General features: G+C 46.0%; 1 protein-coding gene across 1 annotated transcript in view; it reads right to left on the reverse strand.

The window, feature by feature from the left end:
• Nucleotides 1-3,399: 3,399 nt before the first annotated feature.
• Nucleotides 3,400-19,566, reverse strand: part of TTF2 (transcription termination factor 2) — a 39,676-nt gene continuing 23,509 nt past the window's right edge. Inside the window, exons 13-23 of the mRNA XM_028101964.2 lie at nt 17,406-17,590; nt 16,530-16,683; nt 16,155-16,246; nt 15,234-15,316; nt 14,708-14,832; nt 13,764-13,934; nt 11,309-11,367; nt 10,380-10,530; nt 9,561-9,643; nt 7,701-7,775; nt 3,400-5,277 (exon numbers count right to left, since the gene is read on the reverse strand). Coding sequence (XP_027957765.1) covers nt 5,133-5,277; nt 7,701-7,775; nt 9,561-9,643; nt 10,380-10,530; nt 11,309-11,367; nt 13,764-13,934; nt 14,708-14,832; nt 15,234-15,316; nt 16,155-16,246; nt 16,530-16,683; nt 17,406-17,590 — 1,323 coding nt within the window. The 3' untranslated portion in view covers nt 3,400-5,132. The remainder of the gene's footprint in view (nt 5,278-7,700; nt 7,776-9,560; nt 9,644-10,379; nt 10,531-11,308; nt 11,368-13,763; nt 13,935-14,707; nt 14,833-15,233; nt 15,317-16,154; nt 16,247-16,529; nt 16,684-17,405; nt 17,591-19,566) is intronic.

Below are 19,566 nucleotides of genomic sequence, written 5' to 3' on the forward strand. Positions count from 1 at the left end.
GAATAAAAAAAAGATATAATTTAGTACAACTTTTAGTTTGGATCTCCTTGGTGTCTGTTTCTATAAGCCAGACTTTCCTTCCCCCCCAAATGCCAATAGTTGTCATTTAACCAAATACTACTTGGAAAAAAAAAAAAATCTCAGCCTTCTGTCAAACCTGCTGGATAAATTGTACACACTTTAGGGACCAGCCTTGAATTTTCCAATTACCTCAGACATCCAGGGAATTGCTTTGCCGTGAAGAAGCTTATTGTACTGCATCATTTATTCCCTTGTGTCTTTTAATGAATCAGACTTCAGAACTGAGGATTAAAAGCTTTTCATTTATTTCAGTTGGAAAAGGGTTTTGGTAATTGCAGAACTCTACTGTAGATGAAGCTTAATTGCAACAGAAAATTCTGTCAGACATCCAGGTTCTGGCGCATGTCCTAGCCTTGAAGCAGTATTCACAGTAGCAATTCCGTGACAAACATTGAGATAGTTGGTGGGGGAGGAGGGGGTAGGCTGTCATTGGCCTGCCATACGATGGCGTCTAAATTCAATTCGACTGTCCTGCCAGCTGACAGGCCCTGCAAAGTTAAGAGTGATCTGCAGAGCCCCAGACTCCCGAGGTGAGGGGAAAAAAAAGAGATCCGAGGGTTTAGGAATTGTCCCCGGTGTCGTAAAATGCTTCAGAAATCACCCTGGAGTCGTGAGCACTGAAGCATCAGCAAGGTGCAGCATTACGGTGTAAGTTTTATCTCCCGTGTTACAGGTAAGACAAAAGAGCCACAGATTACCGCCTCCGTCCTCTGGGAGGTCGTCACAGCATAAACACCTTGGCTGTCTTGGGTGACAAACACACACACACACACACACACACACACACACACCGGTCAGCCCGCCCACTCTAATCTCTGAGATGCAATCCTCACTCAGCTTCACTCCTGGGGATGCAGGCTGCTAAGTTCGTCCCAAGAGGGCGCTGGGTGAAGTGACCGCTAATGGAAGCAGGATATAGAAAGAGACATTTCACTCTGCCTTGTTAGCATCTACATACGGACTTCAATTCCCTCACCGCTTTCCCAGTCTTCCCTAACTAGTTCTTGTTCTAGCTCCTTGCTCTAAGCCCTCCCAGCGACCACAGCACCTGACACCACTGTCCCTCCACAGCCGTCCAGGATGGGATTAATGCGCGTCTCCCCTGTAAGCCTCAGGGAGGACAGGGATGGTTTCGGGTTTTGCTTTTACCCTTTTGCTTGCAGTGCCCAGCAGTGCCCGGCACATTTAATATAGATTTTTGAACTGAGGTACAAATGATTTGGCAGTGGAAGTCTTCTCCCCATCCTACCTTGCATACATCAGCTCTACCTACCCTCAGATTAGCTAAGGATTCTGGGTAAAAGGACTCAAGCCAGGAGAGAGGTCGTGTAGCCGTGGGTCTGTCTGCCCGGTTCCCTCCGTAGGGGTGAGGCTCTTCCTCACTTCCATCTCCATCCCCACCTACTGACTCTTAGGGTACTTGGTGCTCTAACTGACCCTAATTTCATTTTTATTTCTGAAAACGTTTTCATCTAGGTTACATGCTTAGGAATTCTAAGTTCCTATTATAGTTCTTTGTGCTGGCAGCTATGCTTTTTAGATCCTTTCTGTCCTTTCTTAGGACAAGATGCTAGACAGCAAATAGCAGTCTAATATCCCACTTTGTAGACCCAGTTCTCTCAAGGCATCACAGTCAGCATCACGATTCCAGACGACCGCAGAACTCACACCGAGCACTGGTGGCTCCACGACTATCCTACTCGTACGGAAGAGTCCAGCTCCACCTTTGAGCCCTGCCGAAAGCCACTTCCGTGGGCAACGGAGACAACCAGCGAGTAAACAAGCCTGTGGTCATACACAGCCGTTCTACGTCACACACACAGCTGCTAGAGAAAGGGTCATATTCCACAGAGATGCCATCCTACCTGCTACTGTTCATAACGATTGCATGGCAACAGGAGTCCTTGGCGGGATTTTTAACGGGTTCAGGATTCCGTCCCGCCATGGCATGCACCAAATGCCCTTTTCTGATCAACACTGCGAAAGAGAAGTCAAACGGTAAAGCTGCCATGAACGCAAATCCATCACATGAGAAATCCCTGGTATGTTGGGTGCTCCACGGTGTGGCACTTCGGCGACAGATGCTCGCTGTCTGGCTTTCAGCGGCACCCACGCTCCTGTCTTACTCCCATCTGCCCAGACCCGGTCCCACAGCGGTAACACTAGCACTTGTACGGAGCCTTCACGGCTTATAAAGCCTCCATGAGATCCTTTCGTCCTCGCCCGAGTCTGGTCAGGGAGGCAGGCAGCCGTACGACAATCCGGCACATCGGGAGGGCTGGTTGGCACTGGCAGAGTCCGATCACTCATGTGGGATGCTGCCCGTTGCTCATGGGGCCAAGGACTCACCATGTCCTGCCCCGGCCTTCAGAAATGGACTCCCAGTAACTAAGACGAATGCGAGCCTGAGAGACACCAGAGCGCCACTTACAGTAATTCACGAGAAATTTCCGCCCCAGGACTAGGATTTAAGAATGCCATGGTTTGGTACGTCCCGTCCCACTGAAACAATGGTTCCAACTTTTTCTGCATCCGCCACACCTCACTCTCATCTCACTGGTGTAGGAACACTTACCCAAGACAATTAGGTGGCTCTGCTAGGTGAGAATCAAAACAAGGAGCACTAGATATACTGTTTAAGGTGCCAGAAGGAATCTTAAAGAGATTACATGTCAGTGGGCTAGCAAAGGGCTTCACCTCCCACCCCTGACTCAAGGACACCCCTAATATTTCCATCTAGGACAACTACCATCCTTTCTCACAGAAATTAGCAGATGTGTTTTGGAAAGGATTGCTAATGGGAAGAAGGAAATAGGAACAGTTTCCCAAAGTAACGAGTCTCAAGAGTTTGTATTAGAGTACCAACTGCTATCTGAACAACCCCAAAATCTCAGCGGCTTAAAAGAAATATTATTTATGTGATACAGCCATGTGGGTGAGCAGGGGTGAGAAGGGAGGCACACATGCAGAAGGCTTTGTTCCAGTCATTCGGGAACTGAGGCTTACTAGTTTGCCTAAAGAGTCCGTGGCCCAAAAGTAGGTTAAGAATCCCTGATCTAGTGGCTTGTCTAGGGCCTCGTAGGCTTCCATCAGCTCCTTGACATCTAGTGGGCCAATGAGGGAAGAAACAGTGTGATGAATCACTCATAAAGTTGGAGAGGAGGTAAGAAATTACTTACATCACCTCTCTCCTCGTTCCATTGACTAGAACTCAGTGATATGGACCCATGTAACTGCAGTGAACACTGGGAAATGTAGTCTTTCCAGGTGCCCAGGAAGAAAAGGAAATGGAGGTTCGCAAACACACATTATCTCTGCTCCATTGTCAAGCACACATTTATTGGATTATACCAACCATAATACAGGTACTAAATGATACAATACTAAATGAGAGAATGAAACACGCTACCAATCTGTAAATTTGTAAAAATGCAAATACAGGCATACCTTGGATTTTGCAGGTTCAGTTCCACACAATACAGCGAATATCACAGTGAGTCAAATGAATCTCACGATCTCCCAGTGCATATAAAAATCGTATTTACATTATACTGTTGTCTATTAAGTGTGTAACAGCAGTATGTCTAAAAAACAATATTATATCTTAATTAAAAAATCTTTTATTGCTGGGGCACCTGGGTGGCTCAGTCGGTTGGGCGTCCGACTCTTGGTTTTGGCTTGGGTCGTGATCTCAGGGTTGTGGGATCAAGCCCCGCATTGGGCTCCACGCTCAGCGCGGAGTCTGCTTAAAAGTCTCTCCCTCTCCCTCTGCCCCTCACCCCGTTCACGTGTGTTCTCTCTCTAAACAAATAAACACCTTTTTTGAAAAAAGAATCTTTCATTGCTAAAATTGCTAACCATCGTCTGAGCTTCCAGCAAGTCAGTGGAGGGTCTTGCCTCAATGTCGATGGTTGCTGACTGGTCAGGGGGTTGGCTGCGGTAATTTCTTAAACTAAGATGACAGTGAAGTTTGCCACATCGATGGACTCTTCCTTTCATGAATGATTTCTCTGTAGCATGGAATACACAACACGGAGCTTCTTTCAAAATTACAGTCAATCCTCTCAAACCCCCCTGCTGCTGTATCAACGAAGTTTATGTGATATTCTAAATCCTCCATCATCATTTCCACAATCTTCACAGTGTCTTCACCAGGGGTAGGGTCCATCGCAAGAATCCACGGTCTCGGCTCATCCCTCAGTTCCTCAGCTATTCAAGTGTTACCATAAGATCACAGCAATTCAAATAGAACAATGATGAAAAAGCCGCAAACACTGTGAAAATTACCAAAATGGTACATGGCCACGAAGTGAGCAAATGCTGTTGCAAGAAATGCAGTATCTACAAGGTGCAATGAAGAGAGGTCTGCCTCTACTGAAAAAATGCCCAGTAGTAAACTTTATTTCAGAGGCAGCACATGACACTCTAGCAACAGGAAGCGATGGAACCCCACGAAGTGAAACGATACCCAATACCGGATGGCACGAGGGCACCCATACCAGACGTCTGTTCTGGGACCAAGCAGCTCCTTGCTCTGATGCCGGTGCGGCAGAACGGTGTGGCCGGAGACAGCTGCAGAGGCTTGGCCTCAGGGTCCTCTCTCTGCCCTGCCCAGAGACACGTTAAAAGGAGCAGCCTCACTGGCAGAGAGAGGGAGAGCCGGCATTGGAAAGGGCAGGAACACTGGTCCCCCATTGAGCTGAGAAGAACAAGGCAATGGAGGGCTTTTTGAGCTTTCACTGAAGCTCCCCCGGTGTCATTTTCCAAAGTTATCTAACTCTAAGGCATGTTCTTTTTTTCTGAAGTCATTCCTTGGTTTCTAAGTCACCCTTTAATAAGGCGACTGATTCACCTGACCGATGAACCAAGTGGTTAACGTGATCACTGGCGCACAATTCCGGGGGTAAGATGGCGCCACCTTCTGCGGAGGGCCTAGGGCTTGCCAGTGAAATGAGAAGCCGAGGAGGGCTCAGAGATCCATGTGCAGGTCACTGTTCCAGACCCTATCACAAACCCGCCGCTGCACCACCCTGAGCCCTAGAAACAGGAAGTTAGATGCCAAAAAGGACTTTGAGGTCAGCCAAAGTCAGCTTCTTGACGGTTTTGCCAGATCCTGATAGGACCTGTTTAGCCAAAGTTTTCTTCTTCTCTTGGAGGTGTAAGATCTTCTCTTCCACTGTTCCCTCACAAATAAATCTAAAAAAAAAAAAACCAGATTAAGCAAATAATCAGAAACCGAAAACAGCGTATTTAATAACATATTCAAACTTCTATTTATGCTTTAGTTTTTACATGAGATTTCTTCCTTTACTTAAGTTGTCTTAGGTTTGGTTAAAAACTCCATGTTTACGAGATCCAAACAACCTTGACTAAATATGTGCCTGTTTAAAATGATGCAACTCCAATTACTTTTCTTTTTTTTTCTGAAGCTAAGGTAACTGGAAACATACCAAAATAGGCAAACGATATCCCTATCCAAGAAAGTGCAGAGATCCAGCTTTCACCCAAAAAGCTCAACCCTGATCAAGTCAGGCCTTAAAGCTTATCAAGTTCCTGCCAGGTGTATGTGTGCTGGTCTAAGTACAATGTCTTATTTCTTGGCTAATTCACAGTGAAAACAGGTTTCACCACCTGAAGAAATGACACTGTTGTCATTGCCTCATTCAGCAAGCACTGACTAAGCATTTACAATATGCCATGTGCTGTGCTGGGTCTAAGGATGGAGAGATGCATACAGTCCAGTCTTGTGCTCTCAAAAGGAACACAGGAAGAGAGGCATGAAAATAAGCAACCATACAAGCTGGAAAGTGCTATAGACATATGTCCAGTGTGCACAAAGAGTAAAAGGAAACATCTGCAGTGTTCGGGGAAGGCTCTAGTGAAGGCTGAACTCGTAATGTGTGGCTTGTGGGATGAGCAAGGGTTTGCCAGACAGAACAGAGGGAGGGCGTCCCAGGGAACAGGAATGTGGAAAAATCAGGGCCGGGTTTAGAACACGGTTATGTCGGAGGAAGATCAGGTGGTCCAGTCTGGCCAGAACATAAGTCAAAAGGACTCCACCATGTTGCAGAGCAATGGCAGAAGCTCCAGAGGATGGTGGGGGCCAGACTGTGAGTGGCTTTGCATATCATGGTAAGAAATTTAGATTTGGAAGAGGAAGGTGGCAGTGTAGACGGGAAGGAGGAGATTGTAAGAGACATTTAGAAAATAAAATGAATGGACTTGGTATGTGAAAAGGGAGTAAAGGGAAGGAACCTAGTCTGTGGCTCTAGGACTGGATACAGGGATACTATTTACATAGTTGCGGAATTCCCAAGCCTCGTGAGATAGGAGGCGGTATCTCACTTCAGTCTGTGACATTCTGAGTTCCTGGAACATGTCACAGTACTTGCTCCACAGTGAATGCTCAACAGGTGTTAGATTTAGGAGCTGAAGGAGACGAATGCACGAGTGAATGAATAATGGTTATGTGCACACTCGGATTCAGAGAGTCAGCAGGGATTTGGGTATCTAGATCTGATGCTGGAGACCTTGGGGAGGAAGGTTCAGACTTTGGACTTCCTGGAGTAGACAGACCTACTAAGGGAGGTGCATACAGAGTGAGGTGAGAGCTCATGACAGGGAAACCAGCATGATCTCTGCAACTGGCCAACCGGAATTCACGGATGGCCCGAAACAAGAGTGGTTTCAGTGGAGCCACAGGGGTGAAAGGCTGAGGAATGAATACGAGAGGTAATCAAGTCAAGACGGTCATTGATTTCTAACTCTTCAGGAAACCTGGCCCTGAAAAGGAAGGAGAAAAAGAGGTCCGTTGCTACAGTGGATTGTAGCATTAGAAAGGGACATTCTACAAAATCGCTGGCTAGTGCTCTTCAAAAATGTCAATGTCATAAAACACAAAGAAAAGACTGAGGTAGTGTCCCAAATTAAAGGAGACAGAAGAGTCATGAGAACTCAAGGCTACGCAGGCTCTAGGATTTTCCTTTGCTGTGAGGGACCTCAATGGGACAAGTGGCAAAATGGAATAAAGTCCACAGCTCAGATAACAGCATTGTACCAGTGTTAACGTTCTGATTTTGAGCACTTTACTGTGGTTGTATAAGAGAATGTCCCTATTTTACGGAAATGCACTTTGAAGTATTTAAGGGTAAAGAAGCACCACGGCTGCACCTGACTCTCAAATGGTCCAGAAAAAAGTCTACACGCACACATACACATGGTATAGCATAGGAGCAGTTTTTAGTATTATTTTTACAAATAAGATTTTTGGGGGGACATTATTCTTTTAAGAACTCTTACATTCTTCTCTACATGTCTGAAATTACGTCAACCTAAAAGTTAAAAACAAAAAATTAGTAAATAAAGGGTGGGGAGGATGGCACCTTCCCTAGCCCTAACACACAAGCCTTTTCTTCTCTTGCAGGCACCAACCCCAAGGTCATCCCCAAATCGCTCATGTTCCCTTCTGCACTGTGAGCACCAAGGAGGTGGGCCTCGGGAGCATCCACTAGTCAAGTGATCACCAAATACTTTACGGTCTGTTAAATCACCTCCCAAGAAAGACTTGCACAAAAGGAAAGCTTGTGAAGGGACCTAAGTCCCGGGATGCCTTTACTTACTTGTGCACGACAACATCTTTCTGCTGCCCGACTCGGTAAATTCGGTCACAGGCCTGGTCTTCAAGTGATGGATTCCTATGAGAAAAGAGGCAAGGCTCAAAGGTGCTGACACCCCAGACTGGGTGGGCAAAAGTCCCCTGGGCAGAGCCTTTACTCCCCTTTACTCCCTTTTCACATACCAAGTCCATTCATTTTACTTCCTAAATGTCTCTTAAAACCTGCAGCTGTTTCTGGATGGCTCTGCAGCTACAAACATGGTGGTCATGGTTTAAAGGGTTGAAAAAATCCAAAAAAAAAAAAAACCCACAGTGAAGAATATGTGACAGGGACCTATGTGGCCTGCAAGGTCTAAAACAGTTACCATCTGGCCTAAAATATTTAGAGAGAGTTTGCAAATCCCTGTCCTCGGCTACATTGGCTCCAGAAAGGTTAGTGTCAGATACCTTCTTGCCCTTGAATGAGAAACTGAGCACCACCATCAGCTGACAACTTTTAAGTAACACAGGTGAACCAGTGCTCCAATCTGGTCACTAATTAGTTGGATGAATTTGGGCAAGTCACCTCACCTCAGTCCTCTGTACTTTAGATTCCTGCTTGGAAATGTGAGGGCTGCCTAATGATAGGGAACACCTTTCTCCTTTTTTTTTTTTTTTTTGGGTAAAGATTTATTTCTTTATGTGAGAGAGAGAGAGAGAGAGAGAGAGAACAAGCTGGGAGAGGGGTGCAGAGGGAGAGGGAGAAGCAGACTCCCACTGAGCAGAGAGCCTGCTGCGGGACTCGATCCCAGGACCCTGGGACCATGACCTGAGCCGAAGGCAGACACTTAACCGACTGAGCCACCCAGGCGTCCCAGAACACCTTTTTCAACTTTAATATTCCGGGATTCAACTGAAGAAACTCAATTTCTCTCCTTCTTTATAGAAGCTATCAACTCCAAACTAGTTTCTCATCTTACCTTCTTAAAATCTTGGACAACATATCTCCACTTCAGAAAACAGCGTTCCTTTATTTTTTTAAGATTTTAACGTAATCTCCACACCCAACAGGGGTCTCGAACCCACAAGCCTGAGAGCAAGAGTTGCACGCCCTCCCTACCGACTGAGCCAGCCAGGCGCCCCCAGAAATCAGCATTTAACTCCCACTCTGCTTTCCTCCCTCAAACGTATCAGGGAGCCCTAAGACCTAAACACATTCTCCCGGCAGATGATACAGGATGGTCTGTGTGTGTCAATCTGGGCCGCCTGGAGAATCAGACAAATGTGTGGCAATCTCTGCTTGGCATAATTGGAAAACCCCAAACTGAGACTAATTATGACATTTTTCTCCTACCAACACACAAACTCATTTATTTCCAGGAAATCTGCGGTTAGGCTCCCAATGTTGACACTATGTGCATGGCCAAGGGCCTTGTGTTAAGTGCATTCCTAACATAACTAGAAAATTCCTTCTCCTTTTCCTTTTGGAGTAAAGTTTCTCCGTCTTCTCCAGGGTTGAGATTTCCTTGGACATCTACAAATGGCATGAAATACGGTATTCTGAAGAGGTAAAACTGAGTGATGTAGCTCTTAGCCACAAGAAAAAACCTTCTTCCCAGTTTCCATGGAAACAGATGTAAGATTAACAATAAGGTGAATGCTATTTTAAGCAGTCATTTGAAGCCTTGCTTGCTCAGGAATTCAGGGCCATCAACAGCCCCACACCCTATATAGACCAGGACCTGTAAACACGTATGCAGGAGAGGCATCCGCATAATACAAAAAGAGCATCCTTACCATACGCAGTCAGGCCCCATCACCCCTCTGCCCCACACCCCCACCGCTGCTATGCTAGGACAATGCAAGAAAAATCCAGAGTCATTACCAGTGCATATCCAGAAGAAAAAGGTGGTTTCCTCCAGTCAGGTTTAGACCCACACCTCCAGCCGAGAGAGAGATTAGCATAACCTTCAAAAGAAAGCACAGCATTCCCTTTATACAGATCTGATCTCCTAATACATCTCTCCCTCCGTCTCAGGTTCAAGGCCAAGATCAATACAGATAAGTACCATGTTCCCATCAAAGTTCCCTCCGCTGTCAAAAAAAACTCTGAGATGCAGTCTCCTGCGCCTCACCTTTAAGAAAACTCTCACTTCCTATTTTTCTGTGACTCAACCCCAAAACACGAACTGTCTGCCTGCTAAAATACACAAACGCTACAATTTAGAGCACTGGGGTTGGGGCGGGGTGGGGGGAGTGCCTGGCTCAACGAACTTTCCAGTAACCAGAGTCTGTCCACTCCCTCGGTCTCTGCACCCCCACCCCCTGCCGTTGCTGCTCTTCCTGGCCCCCCACCCCCAGGCGACCAGTGTTTTCCACCTTCTTGCTGCCCCTCCAAGTCTCCCCACACTTCCTCATATCAAACTCCCACCTACCCTTCAAGGCTTGCCTCCCCGACAAAGATCGCTTGAGCCAACCAGCTCTGCTCTTGCTCTGCTTTTCGCCCTCATACTGCCTTCTCTTTAAAATATCTGCACTCTGCGATACGCTCCCCCATAAATGTCTAATAAATTAAAAGCACATGGAGGGATCAAGGCAACGAATGTGTTTAGACTGCGCTGCTACACGGCAGTACTCGCTGTGTAACTGAGAACAAGGTGATCTCAATGACAGATGACAGAGCTCTGGTGTGACCGGCTCGTACCTGGGGGCCCCTGGAGCTGTTAAAGGCCTCCACCAAGTCCATTCTCTGTTTGGGGTTGACAGAGCCATTGATGGTGGCGTAAGTCAGGCCATGCTTCCTGAGGTGGCCCGCTACAACCTGCAGCATGCTGGTCCACTGGGAGACCACGACACTGGAAGGAAGGATAACACAAAACGTCAACCCCCGGAACAGATGATGCAGACCAGGAAAGGCCTTCTGTCCCCTGCGGGGCAGAGGCACATGCCTGGGTCACATTTTAAGGTGAGGATGCTTCCAGTTGTTTTTCGTATCCAGAGTGTAATCCGTCTCATGCTAAATGACGTCACAATAAAGTGGTGGCCGGCCTAAAATAAGGACCACAGCCTCTTATTATCTGGAGATCTGTGGTCCTGCAGGAAAGGGCTATATGGGCCGCCCTCCCTTTGGCAGCCACAACAAGCCACTGGGACGTCTCTACCCCCACACCCCCTGCTATGTTTTAATTAGGGTGGTTAAGTTTTTGAAATCAAAACATTCCACATATACAAACGCAGATCCATAACACACATGTAAGGATAACAAATAATGAATGGATCCACGCACCCAGCTCAAGAACATTCCCAGCACCGCGGGGCTCCCTCTCCAATACCACACCTCGCCCTGCCTTTTGCACCTGTCACTCCCTTGCTTTTCTTTAGCTGCTTCTCTACTTTTAAACACTTCTCCAGATGCTTAGCTCACTCTGATCCTCTAGGGACTTCCTTCTCAATCAATGCCATAAATATGTTAACTAGAAATCAGAGAGAATGTGCGCTGTAACCTCAGTGCTTTCTGCTAAGGAGGATTCAAGGTCCTGGATTTCTAAAAAGCCGAGATTTAGAACTATCAGCAATATCAAAGTTTCTTGATTCATCACAAACAATACTTGGATAACAAAATAACACATTTACCTCTTTTGGGACCCTGCATTTCTTCGGATTGCCTCCAATTCCACCAACAGAGACGAAATCTGGGAAATGTTATTTAGTATAATGTAAGTGGTAAGAAAATTCGTTTTTCTCCATCACCCCTCACCTGAACTCCTGAAGTGTCTTCTCTGCCTCTGGTCTGACCCCGCTCTAGGCCACTCTCCTCTCTGCAGCCCTGGGGCTACTTCTAAAATGCCAGTCTGTCATTTTCCTCCCCTGGCAGGAGGGCCTTCCCACTGAGGATCGAGCCCACGCTCCTGCCAATGACCTACCAGCTCCACGCTGCTCCAGCCTCAGCTGCTGTCTCCAGCTTCCTAGCTCACTACCCCCCTCTCAAATGGTGTTCCCGTCATACCCAAGTTCCTCCTCCGCTAAGCCATGCTTTGTCTCATCTTCGTCCACTCTCTCCCCTCTGCCTAGAACACCCTTCCATGTCAGATCGACGTCACTCCTGGAGGTCCTCACTAACCCCAAAGTATGGGTTAGGTGCCCACTGCCTACCTGCTACTCAGGCTCCTTTGGTTCCTATTATCGCGGCCTTTTTCACACTACCCACTGTGTATCAGTCATCTCTTGCTATCATGACTTGAGGTGCTCCAAGGAAGCAGAGCCAACACATGACTGCTTCGTTTCTGGTTCGTGCCCCTAGCGTCCAGCGCGTAGGCAGACCAGAGAAGGTACTATCCTAACATTTGCAGAAAGAGAAAGTGAAAGAGCTTTACCCAGTTTAGGGCCTGCTCCACAGGCTGTTGAAGAAGAGGGCCCACCCAGTCTGAGCGATACTTGCTAAGGCTTCCCCCAAAAGCTCTCTGGGCATTTATCAAACCCCCTCAGAGCACATTTGAGTCCACAGGGAACGGTTGGTAAGAACACATGAGCACGAGCTGGGAGAGCAGCTGGATTCATCCCTCCCAATTGCTAATGCAAATGACCTTTTGGAAGCCTCTACGGGCCCTGGAGTTCATCCCCAGGATGGTGGACGAGAAAGGAAAGGACCAGCAATCAGGAGATGAAGAGAGCTCTTCTGCTGTACCCCTTCGGGACTCGTGGTGAAGAGCGCGGATGCCTCATTGCTGAAACAGGGGGCTGCCCCAGATGAACCCTGAGGTGCCCTCCGTGCTTATGTCCCGCACTGCCCTGTTCGAGTGCTCACCTCCAGAGGCCCCCACCACCCGTGAGGCTGCCTTCTCAACAAATGTGCTGGACAGGAAGTGAGGACGGACCATTCTGGACCATTCTGAATTCACAGGGAGAAAGAAAGCAGGTACATGAAGCACCTGGTGTCTTGGCGACTTGGGTTGTGTTAAGTGCTCGGACTGCCACACGAAAAAGCTGGCCATGGGGATTTTGAGAATACTTTCAGTGAAAGAGCCGGACTCACGGTCCATGAGCTGGGGTCAAATTCCAGGAACATTCTGCATGAGTTTAGGTGTGTGCTGCCAAAACTCCCTTCCCTGCGCGAAAGAACCTTAAATGGTTTGAACCACTATTAACGGGCTCGCATTAAAAAGCCCTGTGAATAAATATCACCCAAGTATTAGATGAGGCACACAAATTATGAGGACTCTAAGTTTTAACCCAGTAGTTAACTCTAAAGGTGCTACAACGACATGAAGTTTGTCCACATATGGTGTTCTTCCTAGGTTTCTCTCAGTTACTAGTGGTAAAGACCTCGGTAATATTTTGAAAATTTAATTAAAGTAATTCTTAAGTAACACCATTCCGTTGGCAGTGACCTCATTTCTAGTTACATTAAAAAAAAAAAAAGCGCCTCTGGAGAGAGGTTGAGGCTGGGAACGGCAGCTTCACACAGCAGCTGAGAGAGCCTAGCCCCACTCTCAGGGCACACAGACTAATGGCGTATACTCCAAACCAGCCAACAGAAAGGCAGGACTCAAGTTACAGCACACTTCAGCCTTCCTCTACTACAACGCTTCAGCCTTGAAAAGCTTTAATGAAAATAGAACAAAATGACTAACGAAGATAGAAGGCAATTTAGGAAATAATACTCACAGATGGATGCCTTTCAACAAGTCCAAGCAATTGGCACTCAGATGTATTACACAGTCTCTGGGGTCAAGCCTTTGCTGTTTTTCTTTAAAGCTTTCCCGCAACAAATTCCTCATTCACTGAGGCCCTGTTGCTGGTGTAAACCTGATAAGCAACTTTCCCAGCGATCCATGATAGACAATCTGCCTTGCTGCCGGGGCTGGCCCAAATCACTCTCTGAAAGCCCACTATGTAATAAGACTCGTTTTATTCGTGAAATAACATGAGAATTTAAGGCTGGAAGGGGGAATTGCACCAGCTCAAATCTCACAGTTCTAGCCCTGTCATGCACCGGCTGTACACGCTTGGACAAACGTGTTGCACTCACACACGGAAAATGTGTGAGGACATCCAAGTTTTTCTATCAGAACAGAGGTGACAAAAGTACCTTGCTGCTCGCTCTTGTGTTCTCAAAAAGCTCTGCTTTGAACTGTTCACCATTAAGGGAAATGAGGGGAGACGACTCCGTGTCACAGAGTTCAGACAACGTCATAGCACTGAGCTCCTCTTCCAGAGAAAGGGCAAGGCCCTCACTTTTCAGTTCTGCGGGGTCCAGGGCCTGAAGAGAATACAGGAAGGGGGCAGGGGGGCAGGTGGGCAGTTGAGGCAGCAAGACACGTTATTTGCCAATGAAGTGCGAATTGTTTAACATTTCACACAGCAAAATGTCTTGTAATTCATCGTATCTCCTCAGAGAAACTGATTAAAATATAATCTTGCAAGTTTTTCACCAGATGAAAGATAAATCAAATGATGGAACTTCTGAGAGATTTGCCAGACAGATTACATGATCATCCTGTTTTCCCAAGCTAAAGCAGTACAGTTAATTAAGCTATTGATAATCAAAACACATTACCACAGCTCCTCAAAACGAGTTAACAGGCTCATCTTAATTATGGATGTGCCTCTATCCAACGCAAAGGCAACTTTTCCAATTGCGTAAGTTCCAACTGAGTTTTCATGACTAGCCTTAAAAGCCCCAATACTGCCTGAAGGCAGAAAAAACTAGTAGCTAAATTGGCTTTATGACATCCTAAAATACCAAAGTATTTATGAACGGTTTAACAAAACGACATTTTCCATTCTAAAATAAAGTTTATTTACAAAAACAAAAACAATAAAAGCTGTTCTCAACCCTGTGGGAATTAGCTCAAGATCAATAAAAACTAATATAAAGTAAAATTAAGAAGCTTCCTCTTCTCTGCCCCAACCAGAACACAGAGACACCCCAAAACACCATTCCCCTTGACCGGACAGGCTGGACCCCAGTGACAGAGGACTGAAATGGACCTGGCAGCCACTGTGGGGGAGCGCACGAAGGGTTCTTCTTACCGATTTCAGGAGAGACAGGTGACAGCAACACTGGCGAAGTCTCAGCAACTGGGTCAACAGTACGTGGGGGGTGCTGGATCTCTGCGAGTCTGCCACCCCCCGGGGCCCAGCAAACTCCTGGGCCACTTCCACGAAGGAACACAAACCACAGGAAACAGGACAGGGTTTAAAACAGAAATATGGGGAAGAATCACAAACTGAAAAGAGGCCGTTTTGACCTTCTCTGATCTGCGATTCAATAATATAGCTCTAACTGACCTCTCTATCAAGGAAGCCAAACGAAATAGTGGTCTTCTTTACGGGCCTAGCTGCGTTTTAATAACTCGGATTTCAAGAGTAACTTACAAGAAGTTTAGATCACCAGGTCTGGCGATGGCAGATCAGCTTATTTTACTTTGGTCTGAGGTTCCTAGCTAAGGTCAAGTCTCTGATACCAAGCATTCCTAACGTCCTGTAGCCGTAATTTTACCAGATCTAAATCCACATCTTCGTTACTTGTATGTACCTCTGAGTGTCCACCGCTTACCTTTACTGAATGGATTATCAGGGCTTCTTCCAGATTGGTTGCCCCCACCTTCACACCCTTTTAGATAGGATCGCAGAGCTGACCTGCCTCAGATCAAGAGAAAATGCACATGTAATGTTTGCTAAGACCAAAGAGGTTTACCAGGGGTCACTGCTTAACTGTGCTTGCAGTAGGATCTTGACTAAGACTTATTAAATAAAGTCAGGCTCATGGCAAGCACTGGCCAAAGGTAATGGAAAGTAATTATTCTAAAAGCCAAATCATTTTTTAATTGTCAATAAACATATTAATAGTACAAATACCATGTTTGATGACAACTTACTATTAACTTATAACACATTATTGTAATGTTAATTAGTATTGGTTTATATTTATCAATAAATACAATAATATTACATTAGGTTTACAAAGAGAAAAAAAAATATTCACATTGGAAGTGAGAAGTACCAAGTGGGAGAGGGTAAATCTGGAATTTCAGGAAGGACAAGAGGCTTAGAGAAAGTACAAAGAACATGTGACAAGAAGGATTATAGAACAGTTTGTTGTTTTAAGTTCCAATGAGATGCTGAGTCGCAAGTCAAAGGTCAAAGAGATGTTCTTTCCCAATATGGCCCCACAGGACCAGACACACCTGGTGTACAGCAACCACACTGTTTGGCTTCTACACCAGGAAGCCAATGAAGAACAGATTCAGTGTGTATACAAGACAGAGATACGCCAGGGAGCGGGTGAGGAGAAAGGGGCATTTAAAAACCAAAACAAACAAACAAACAAACAAACAAACAGAAGAAGGAACGTGGACATCCAAGTCATCAATAACACTATAAATGTAGTCTGAGGAAACCTGACCCTTAAATCACTCCCAAGCAAGGACAGGAATCACACAACAATAAATGTGAGGTGCTTCCTTACTGCACACACCTTGATCTTGCCAAAAGAACACTGTAAACATTCTCTTCATCTTCAGAAAGCTTTAAATGGTGCACTTGAAATTTACGCTGGGGCAGCATCACCTGGAGGAGTAGAAGAAATCAGCTGGTGAACTCAGACAAATGACCTGGGCATTACAGAGCACATTCCCCACAGCGGACACTGGAAACCTAGTCAAGCCCTGGACAGCTCTCCCACCTGCCTTAAAAACAGGATGGCTGTGACACATGGTCACTTAGGGCCCCCTCACAGGGAGATGGGACACTCAGAGGCTCCCGAGCAAAGCAGAAGCCTATTCAAGCCAAACTGAGGACATGTCAGTCTCCTTCCCTGGCCTCCCCCAGGGACAAGTATAAACGAGATTACCAAGGGCTGGCCTGTGGAGTCCAGCTGGTCTTTTGTTCTCCTCAGCAAAAGGCTCTTGGTTAAAATATTTAACCGTTCTCCTCCCTTCTTTGAACCATTGTCAACCTGGCTCTTCCACAGCTGGAAATCATCGAATGGAGAGCAACGGAGAAATCTTTTTTTGTTGAGGAAGAAGACAGAGAGTAGGAAAGAAGAATTGGAGAATGGTTCAAGGAGTAAATAAGGGTCCAAGGAAACACAGGAGATGAGAAACAAATCCAAGTTTTCTGTTACATCCGTCATTCATTTTTTAACAGTGAATTTCATAGCAAAGCTCTGCAAGACACATCAAAAGAATCTAAGTTGGTAACAAAATCACATTACAAAATGTGAATTTTCCCATTAACAATATCTGTATCGTCACAACAGGACATATAACCAATAGCTGGAATTTATTCCTAAAGCTTCAAAGGCCGGCAAAGAAATTCCATATCCTCTTATGGGCTTACTTGAATAAAAGCAAGCGCTTTAAAATCAGCATTCTTTTCTGTTTGCTTCGAATAAATAGTAGGCCTGACCCTAGGCCATATGCCTTAAAACAGAAAAAGCCCAAGACATTCACCGTACCGAAGAAAGAGGACTTTTGTTTCACTTTAATCTGTCCTATATTTTTCCATATATAGGGGCTGGATGTAATCACAGTCCTGTATCTGCCAGTCCATCAACTGATTATCTTCTCATAAATATGAATTCTTTTGCCCTTTAAAGGTCGAGAAGCTTGCCATCCACTACACGAGATAATCTGGCACACTCTGGAGGTTTGTCATGATAAGGAATAATGATGAAGGGTTAACTGACTCGGTTCACATTTACATAATGCTGAGGAGTTCTACTCACTTGAGCAGTGAATACATGTCCAACAAGGTGTTCTGAATGGGGGTTCCAGTGACAGCCCAACGGGCCTGGGCTTGGAGCCTGCACACAGCCATGGAAGTCTGCACTCGCGGGTTCCTCACACAGTGAGCTTCATCCAATATGATTCGAGCCCAGACTATTCGAAGCAAAGGCGTTTTTGCACTATCCTGGAAGAAACCCAAGCGACATCATCAAAAGTATGGGAAAATGTACATGTCTTCAAGAAGAGATGGGGAAATAATGAACAAGTATTGAGAATCCACGCTTTCCGTCCAGTTTAGGGCTTAGATCAGGTATACTGAAATGAGAATGAAGCTGAAGAAACCAAAAGTGGAGACTCTCAGTGGGTAGAAACAAGTCGACTCGAGAACCCCAATCTTGGAGTTTAAGATGCTTAAGAGTAGGGGCGCCTGGGTGGTGCAGTTGGTTAAGCCTCTGACTCTTGGTTTCTGCTCAGGTTGTGATCTCAGGGTTATGAGATCAAGCTCCACATCAGGAGTCTGCCTGAATTCCTCTCTCCCTCTGCCCCTCCTGCTCCTGCTCAAGCACTCTCTCTCTCAAATAAATAAATAAATCCTTAATTTAAAAAAAAAAGACACTTAGGGGCGCCTGGGTGGCTCGGCCGTTAAGTGTCTGCCTTCGGCTTAGGTCATGATCCCGGGGTCCTGGGATCGAACCTCACATCGGGCTCCCTGCTCAATGGGAGGCCTGCTTCTCCCTCTCCCACTCCCACTCCCCCGGCTTGTGTTCCTGCTCTTGCTATCTCTCTGTCAAATAAATGAAATCTTAAGAAATAAAAAAATTAAAACTAAAACAAAAAAAAGGACACTTAAGAGTAAAATCTTTTAACTGGAGTTTTCAAATTAAAACTCAAAAGTGAGCAACAGCCGTGGGTCAGGACTGCGCTAGGTGTCGAGCCTGGAAATTCGCTCGTTTCAATAAAGTATTAACTAAATTGACAAAAATTCACTAAAAATTTACTGCAAGTCTACTTTTATAACATAAGACGCAAAATCAGACATAAAGGACAGTTCCTAGCCTTAAGGAGCTCACAATGTAGCGGGAAGAAAAACAAGCAGAAAGCTTAAATACAGTATGATGTTTATATACTATGTCCCACTGGATAATCCGATACATGCTGGAGGACCCTAGTCCGTGTTGTTCACTGCTGTATCCCTAATACCTGAAATAGCAGGTGGCGCATAGTACTCAGTACTGGCTCAGCGTGTGGAGGGCTATGACATGAGTAAGCACAAGGTGCTAGGAGGGGCATTTAACCAAAGGATTAAAGGATTCTTGAAGCAGGTGAAAAAAAAACAAAACAAATTCACCTGGAAAAGGCATGGAGGCAAAGCCTTCCATTCAGAGAGAATGCAAAGGCCAGCAGCATGACAGAGCAGGGCAGGTACACGTCCCCTGGTACTGCCACGCACTGCCACAGGGAGGGCTGGGGCGTAGGGGACGAGACACGCGCAAGCAGGGTGAGGTCATAAAAAGCCTCAGACCTCATGGAACGGAACTACGGTTTTATCCTGAAAGCAATGAGGAACCACTGAGGAATCTGAACAGTTCATTATCAACAAGAAGTCAGGGTTGGTCTGACCAGAGCAGCATTCGAGAGATTTCCCCAAAAACGGAAATTGGACGAAAAATGAGAACATGCAAAAGATTCGTTCTGGGAACGGCACTATATTTTCAGGAGAAAAACGCCCCACGGTAACTGGGCAATAAAGCCTTACACTGAGTAACTGAGACGACCCCGGACGCCCTAGCAAACACCCAGAGTTTTCACCCGGTTAGCGTTTAGCCTCGAGCCCCTTTGTGGCCTCATTGTTTGCAACCTCTTTTCCCTGGGAGGCTGAAGAGAGGCAGGCAATCATAGGCTTCAACACAAAAATACTCGTACTAAAATATTAGTCTTCTCATTAAATATAAAAAATATCCTAAGAGTATACCCGGAAGACTCTGAGATAAACACTGCAACCGGTGGGGCTTCCCACGGTCATGGGACAAGCACCACTACTACCGCAACGTCCTTAACATTCATTCTACACAACAACGGAATATTGTGCCAAACCTCAACCTTTATCCCCGACGAACGTCTGTCTAGACTAAAAGGGAAGGAAGAGGGGAAAGAACTTTC

This window comes from Eumetopias jubatus, unplaced genomic scaffold (assembly GCF_037043125.1).
Source record: "Eumetopias jubatus isolate StellerSeaLion01/CBP00866 unplaced genomic scaffold, mEumJub1_p1.0 scaffold_4, whole genome shotgun sequence".
NCBI lineage: Eukaryota > Metazoa > Chordata > Mammalia > Carnivora > Otariidae > Eumetopias > Eumetopias jubatus.